The sequence below is a fragment of the Cololabis saira genome, chromosome 11, assembly GCF_033807715.1.
Source record: "Cololabis saira isolate AMF1-May2022 chromosome 11, fColSai1.1, whole genome shotgun sequence".
In the NCBI taxonomy this organism is placed as follows: domain Eukaryota; kingdom Metazoa; phylum Chordata; class Actinopteri; order Beloniformes; family Belonidae; genus Cololabis; species Cololabis saira.
The window spans coordinates 19,830,723-19,838,720 of NC_084597.1; the positions used below are offsets into that span (position 1 = coordinate 19,830,723).

At 42.9% G+C, this 7,998-nt stretch overlaps 1 protein-coding gene across 1 annotated transcript; it reads left to right on the forward strand.

Moving 5' to 3' along the window:
* Positions 1-2,846: 2,846 nt before the first annotated feature.
* On the forward strand, positions 2,847-7,419 carry LOC133455084 (zinc finger protein 703-like). The gene is made up of 2 exons (XM_061733926.1): positions 2,847-3,409; positions 4,135-7,419. Exons 1-2 carry the CDS (start codon positions 3,167-3,169, stop codon positions 5,674-5,676), a joined length of 1,785 nt encoding a protein of 594 aa, XP_061589910.1. The 5' UTR covers positions 2,847-3,166; the 3' UTR covers positions 5,677-7,419.
* Positions 7,420-7,998: the final 579 nt, after the last annotated feature.

Consider the following 7,998-nt stretch of genomic DNA (forward strand, 5'->3'; position numbering starts at 1 on the left):
ACAGCATTCTTTATGGTACATCATCCAAAGTCCTCAAAAAACTTCAGTACATTCAGAACTCTGCTGCCTGCCTACTCACCCGCACCTGCTCTCGTGACCACATCGCACCTGTCCTCCAAAAACTCCACTGGCTCCCTGTCCCACAACACATCCAATTCAAAGTCCTTCTCCTCACCCACAAAGCCCTCCACAACCAGGCTCCATCCTACTTCACTGACTGTCCACTTTCAAAACTTAACTCAAAACCCACCTTTTTAAAACTGTTTTTATATAAATAACTCTGTACGGCCTATCATCTCCTCTTGCATATTTTAATCCTGTTGTCTTGTCTTTTAACCTGACATTTAACCTGACATTTGCACATTTGTGTGTAAAGCGTCTTTGTGTACCCTTTTAAAAGCGATCTAAAAATAAAATGTATTATTATTATATATAGAATAGAATAGAATAGAATATGTATCTAAGTATATATATATATATACACACACACACATATGTATACAGTAAATATACATACAGTACTATGTATAAAGTATACTTTCTGCTGTACAGTGTTGCTTTAGTTTGTTTTTTTTTGCTGTTTTTGCTTATCGCTTTAAGCTCAGCCCATTTGGTTCTCTGCAGTAAGGTTCTACAACCCTGGAGTGGAATGGGTTATGCACATCTCTCTTTAGGTCCCAACAAAGCATTTAAATTGGTTTGAAGTGTGGACATTGACTTGGCTGCGCCTGAATCATTAATTCTTTTGCAATCATTTGATGATACAACATGCTCAAATCCTGTCAACTCCCGCCATGTCACTTAAATCTGCTGAGATGTCCACTCCTGGGTAGATTGACCATCGTCTTCAATGCAGAACACTGAATTCTCTCGACTGAGTAAAATAACAGTTCCTTTATTAAGGCCACTGCTTATGTCTTTCCCTTGTGGCTTGGAGTGAACCCACACTTGACTGCTCCAGACCAATAAACAGCTTCATACTAAGAACTACCACTGATTGCCAACATTTGCATAATATTATATTAAGCTTGTTTTTTTAAGCTTTACTTTGACATTGTCTTCCATTCCTCATCTACGTTTCATTTCATTTTGTGTTAGTTAGTTTTTGTAACTCCACTCCAAAAACCTTCACGGTTATTGACATTTTCTGGACAGGCTGTTGTTGGTTTTGGGTGAGTGGCTACCATTAATCTTATTCCAGAGAGTACTCTGATAATTATACTTAATTATATTCCACCATTAACCCCTGAAATTTAATAGAGTAGAATACAAAATACACACGCAAAAGTTCCAGTTGCAGAGAGGACCATAGGTAACAATTGCAACAATTGCATTTTAACTGGTAACTGCATCTCCACTCAGCTTCGCAGCTGCATTTGCTGCCCCCGAGAAGTCGGGAGCAAAGCTTTTACACCAGTGTTGAACCAGACACAGCCTGTGGTGGACAGAGGGTGGAGTTGATTGAATGACTCCACCCTCTTACCCACATGGCTCCACCCCCTTAAAACCAACTACTTTGAAAACATGGTTGAAAAACCAGAAGCATGTCATAAACATTTTGTTAAGACCTCAGGAAATCATTTCAACTTTTGAAAGACAAAAAGGGGCCATAGGTATCATATTTAATGTAAAACCAGCCCAGTAAAAACAAATGTTACCCAGGCGGTTCTTAATTACATGAAGCGTTAAACAATGAATGACTGATTAAATGCATATACAGCTTATCAGGATTGTGCAAGGATGTTGAGCAAATATTTAACCCCTCTGTGGGAAAACTGGCACCTTGACTGTCCCTTATTTAGAAAAATCCCAGAGCACTGGGCGGCCAAAACTACGACGGAGTATTAGGGCCAAACTAAGACAAAAAAAAAAAAAAAAAAAGGAAATTACGAGAATAAAGTCATAATAATATGAGAATAAAGTCGTAAAATTACCAGAATAAAGTCATAATGTTCTGAGAATAAAGTCGTAATATTACGAGAATAAAGTCGTAATATTACGAAAATAAAGTCGTAATATTATGAGAATAAAGTCGTAATATTTTGAGAATAAAGTCGTAATATTACGAGAATAAAGTCGTAATATTAAATATATTATAAATATATAAATATAACTTCACAAGATGCTCAATATTCCTCATTTTAACACAGGGAGAAGATGCTCTTCCTGTTAGAGTTCTCATAAATTACCACTTTATTCTTGTAATGTTACGACTTTATTCTCGTAATATTACGACTTTATTCTCGTAATATTACGACTTTATTCTCATAAATTAACACTTTATTCTCATAAATTACCACTTTATTCTTGTAATGTTACGACTTTATTCTCGTAATATTACGACTTTATTCTCGTAATATTACGACTTTATTCTCGTAATGTTACGACTTTATTCTCATAATATTACGACTTTATTCTATTACGACTTTATTCTCGCACCATTATGACTTTATTCTCGTAATTTTACAACTTTATTCTCATTATATTATGACTTTATTCTCGTAATTTCCAATTTTCTTTTGTTTTAGTTTGGCCCTAATACTCCGTCGTACAAAACAACTAGAAACGGTCCTGCTGCATAACCCAGAACTAATACGTCAAATTTATCAGCTGATGGTTTCGTGTGAGGAGGAAAAAAAAAACATATTTGAGTGAAGTAAATGGCAGCTGGCCTCTGTCTTCTACTGTGAGTATTTGATGACATCCTCTGATTATTGTGGTGAATAAATCAAAGGAGTGAGGACTGTCAGTCGCGCGCTGACGTTGCTCCGCCTTTACGCACGTCGGTGCCGCTGCGGCCACCCAGCACACGGACGGAGCTGCTGCGCTTTAAAGTGCGTCTGTGTGATCAGAGCTCCGCTCCAGTCCGGACTGGAGACACACACCGGAACATTTTCTCTCAGCACTCGGATTTTTACAAAGTGCTCTGTTCCCATTTTTACGCAGAAAGGACACTGCGCGTCGTTCTGTTCCGTGGATTTATTTTGGGCTTGAATTTTGAGTGGGCTCCGGGCCGGGACGTGAGGATGTTTCAGATCAAGTAGGATCCTCCGGTCCTCCGGGACGTTTCAGGAGGTTCGGCTGCGTCTGTGCCCGCTTGGATTACACTCAAAATACACATCTTTGGACTATAAACGCACACACGGGAGCACTCGCCTCGTCTCCAATGAAAGATCCCCCTTCAGGATCAGCTAGAGATCGAATCAGTACGCGGATCAAACCCAGTGAGACCCCCGACTCCAACAAGTCTCGCCCCGGTGCGGTGGTCTCCTTCCTGACCCCCCTGGACCCACTTCGCCAGGCTAAGCGGCTTCCTATCCGAGTTATCAAGATGTTGACCGCGCATACCGGACACTTGCTACACCCGGAATATTTACAGCCTCTGACGCCCGCGCCAGTCAGCATCGAGGTATTTCTTCACTTTTCCCTTTTATTTTTTAGATAGACTTGCAGTATTTGAGATTTCGCAACAGTGAAGATGGCAAAGGAAAATATCTGTCACGGCAGCTGACAAGCCTGTGTAAAAAAAACAGTTAAAAAAAAAACAACCATCCCCTTTTTTTTGTTGAGTCTGTTTTATGCAAGATTGATTTTCTCTGTCTCAGTAACAAATTACATAACAGGTCACTGCTTTTCAATCAATAATAAGACGCACAAGACATCACAATGATTGGATGTTATTGAGTTTGTAAAGCAAATAGATGATAAGGGGAGTGAATTTATGGACAGATAGTTAGATAATAGATTTGTTGCTTCGGTCATCTCAGCTTTTGGTGTTCAGTCAAAAAGAATGATCATAATCACTGATTTAATCTCTTTTTGGTGGTTCAAACAAAAACAATGGACATTAACTGCAGTAAAGTCTTCAAATCTCAAAAAGGAGAGCAGATCTATGACTCAACTTTAGTCTGCTAATAAAAGCGAGGTACTGTTTGGCTTTGGTTTGCTTGTTTTTTTGTTTTTGATAACTATTTTACTTCTGTTTTCCAACATTTTGTTAACAGTTGGGTAATGGGATAGTTTACAGGCACAAAGGGTTTACTGTGTATTATTTCAGTCATTTGCTTTTATTTTTTAAAGTGAGCTGCAATGCAAAAAGAAAGAAATAAAATCTTATCTTATTATTTCTTGTAGCTGGACGCTAAGAAGAGTCCACTGGCCCTGCTTGCTCAGACCTGCTCTCAGATTGGTAAACCAGACCCTCCGTCTAGCTCCAAGCTGAGCTCCTCCTGCAGCCAGGGGGATAAGGAGCCCAGCAGTCGGTCGTCCGCCCCCACTCTGAAGCTGGGGGAGCGCCGCCCCTCCCTGGACGACAAATCCAGCTTCAAGCCCTACAACAAAGGTAGCGGAGACTGTCGCAGAGACGGAGTCACCAGCAGTAGCACCTCCAGCAACGATAAAATGGGGTTCAGGGTGCCCAGCAGCAACAGTGTTACCACGAATGGAAATTCGGTCAGCAGCCAGCAATCCTACCCTTCCCATGCTGCTTCTCCCGGCTCCAGAGGCAGCAGCACCCCTCCAGGACACAATCAGCTGCAGCACAAACCGAGCCAGTCTCCTGGTGGACAGGCGGCTTCACACTCTCAGACTCCCAGTGGTGAATCTGCACGTGAGCAGAGCAGTCCTACCTGCATGGGCGGCAGCAATAACAACAATAATAATAATCTCAAAAAAGACACTGACATAAACAAGGCTAACTTGGACAGTCCACACCATGCAAATTCCAGCCACGTTCGGGCCAGCACAAACTGCAGCAGCGGCAGCTCTGACGGTGGTTCCAACCATGACGGAGGAAAGGCTGAGCCCACCCAGTCTAACCTTGGCCCGGGACACATTACACCCATTTCTCCTTTCAAGACCAGCCAAGCGCTCTTCCCTATGCCTTCCTCTAATATGGGTTACCAAGGATCTGTCATGGGGGGCTACGTAGGCTACCCATCCCAGTATGTTCCGGGTTTGGATCCATCTAAGTCGAGCCTCAGCGTGGGGAGCATGGGAGGAAAACACCCAAGCTCCAGCCCTCTCACGGGCGCCTCCCCTCCTGCCTTCATGCAGGCTTTATGTAGAGACCCCTACTGTCTAAGCTACCCAGGTGTATCCCATCTTGGTGGAAGCAACTGCAACTCCTGCATCCATGACCCTTCCTCCACCCTCAAAACTAGCTTCCCGCTGGTGTACCCCTCCCACCCGCTCCATTCTCTCCACCAAAGCTCCTTGTCGTCCAGTGGGTCCCCCTCCCTCTCTCACCCGCTCTACACGTACGGCTTCATGCTACCCAACGACCCCTTGCCTCACGCCTGCAACTGGGTATCAGCCGCGGGGCCGTGCGACAAGCGTTTCGGCACCTCGGATGAACTCCTAGCCCACCTCCGCACCCACACAGCTCTGCCCGTGGGGATGGACAGTAAGCTGCTCTCCGTTTCTTCCTCCGGACCTGCCTCCTGTCACCTTCACCTCCCACACCAGAGCAGCCCAGGCTCCATGCCCAGCTCTCTGTCTCTCAGGGCTCCCCCCAGCTTAGGTTTAGCTCGGTATCACCCCTACAGTAAGGTCCATCTGCCTTCTGGACCCTCCTCCATCTCTCTTCACTCCATTCCTACCACAGGCCCATACTACCCTCACTATGCCTTCTATAGTCAAAGACTTGGATCTGCATCAGCGCTTGGTTACCAATAAAACACCAGGAACTTTTACGTTTATAGGAATGGTTTGACATTTTGGGAATCACGGCCGTTGTCTGGCGGAGAGTAAGATGAGAAGACTGATATCACCTTCCTGTGTGTTGAATATGAAGTTGCAGCTAGTTAGCTTAGCATGATGAGGTGGAAGCTGTGAAAAAGCTCACCTGGCTCCAAAAACAGTTCATCTTTTGCATTGCTTGTTAAGTATAGAAACGAATTTAGATAAGACGGTTCCTGTCCAACTATCGAAAGTTTAATCTAAAAAGTAACCAAACAACTTTTTACATTTTTCGTGGTATTTTCTTACTGATTTAACCGCAATATTCATTGTGAGCCTTTAAACTTTGGTGAGAGGGAGGCAAGCTTTTTACTTCTGTTTACGGTGTGACGCCTCGTTTCCATCTGGCCTCAGAAAAATCGGTACGCAAGGAACTATGGTTGCCGACAAACAGATCAATTTGCTGTGGAGCAATGGGAGAGAAACTGATTTTAATTTTCACCATCAAGTTGTCTGTGTAGTGAAGAGGTGCCAGGTGCATAGCCTGTTTTGTTTAAGAAAAAGCATGAGCCGCTAATCACACGTATCCTGGGCACAGTGGCTCGTTACACAACATAAACAACTGGGGGAACTAAATTCATCCCAAAGAAATCGCCTGCTAAAAGGACAAAACAGAGGAAATAATACATGGTGACAAGCTAGTAAAAATGGATGGCAGGTGTGCATGTAGGTGCTAGTTAGCTTAGCACTTACATCCCTTCAGAAATCTAATTTGTCATTCTATGCAAATCACACACACACACATTTGCAGAGGTTTCCAGTTGGAGTATCGCGTGAGTGCACAAAAATATGTGTGGAAAAACGAGGCGTCAATGATAAGCAAAGCTAACTTGATGTAGCTTCCTATTTAACCACAATGCATCACTGTTGTCAGATGCAGAGCCAATAAACAGATTCCCCAAAATGTTTCACTGTTACTTTAAATTTAACTGAGGCAATTTCCTGCTTTCTCTGACTTCAGACAGAACTCAAAGTTAAACTTTTTGGGGGTGCAAAAATTCTGTTTTGTGACCTGGGAGCTTTGTCAGACTTTGATTTGACTTTCTATACTCAAGTTTTAATCAGGCCCAAATCCACAGGTTCCGGAGGACACGTGGCTTTTGCATGTCTGCGTATTGCTCGGATACGTCCGAAACAAATGGGCGCGACTGCCCTGGACTGATCTGCTGTCCTGTGCTCTTCTGCAAATTGATTGCTGAATGTAAAAACTATTACATGTAAAAAAAAAAGTTAGTGCAAAAAAAAAGAACAGTTCGTCAGGAATGGCTGCGAGCTGCGAGCTGCAGCCTCTGCGGTTGCTTTCCATCTGCAAGACGTGCATGTAAGCTCGAAGCAACGTACACACCCAACCGCACCATCGTTTTTGAGGATCAAATTTGGTTCCTTTTGCTTAATACCACTGAGGAGTTGTATTTATTTTAAATGGGATATCAGATCTCCACGAGTTCCCCTTTTACGGTCCAGTGAGCAGACACGTTGGAAGCTAGAAGACAGGTGTTGAAAAAAACACTTCTTCTTGAATGAATGTTGAAATCACATCTCACTTTTTTTGTTTTTATTTTCACAGCGAATCAGTAAAGCTGAGATGTGATATTTTTTTGTAATATTGGAGCATCCTGTGGTAGGGGTCCAGCCAAAGGGGAGGTCATATTTTGGTAAATAAATCACACTGAAGATGTGCTTTCTCTTGTCTTCATTTCCTTTATTCAAGTCTGCAGTGCTTTATGAACTGAATGGCAGCCAACAAAAACAGTGCTGAAATGTTTTCGCCCATCGCTCATCAGATTGAGCTGATTAAATCAAGTTGGTTCAGGTTAGTCTGTTGAAAGGTGCTATTTCATCACTGTTGGAGATGCATTTAATCAACACTTGATTTACTGATAAGCAGCCTTGCTGGATATACAAGAAATTCACACTAAAGGTAATTCATAGCATTTCAGGAAAGAACCTATAGTAAGTTACTTAATAGTTGTGTCACCCAGTGACCTGGGTTTTACTTTGAAAAGGAAGACGGTTATAGCCTGACCAGATAATCTGGTTCTTTGGATTTGACTTTGATGTCCAAGGTGCAGGACCAATGGATGCAGAAGACGACCACTGGATGAACGTGCAACCAACAAGAGATATGAAGCATGCAACGTCGGCAGAGGAACAACTGGACCAGTATCGACTAAAGACCTCAAAAATGCTGTGCGATGAAGTGGGAACGCTGGTGAATGACTGTTGGTGATTCGAGGTGTCATTAGCAACTCTGCAGAG

Bases quoted from the DNA above. Each gene is read 5' to 3' on its own strand.
- LOC133455084 (XM_061733926.1), top strand. From the start codon at position 3,167: ATGAAAGATCCCCCTTCAGGATCAGCTAGAGATCGAATCAGTACGCGG. The intron at 3,410-4,134 runs GTATTTCTTCAC...TATTTCTTGTAG, and splicing joins CCGCGCCAGTCAGCATCGAG to CTGGACGCTAAGAAGAGTCC.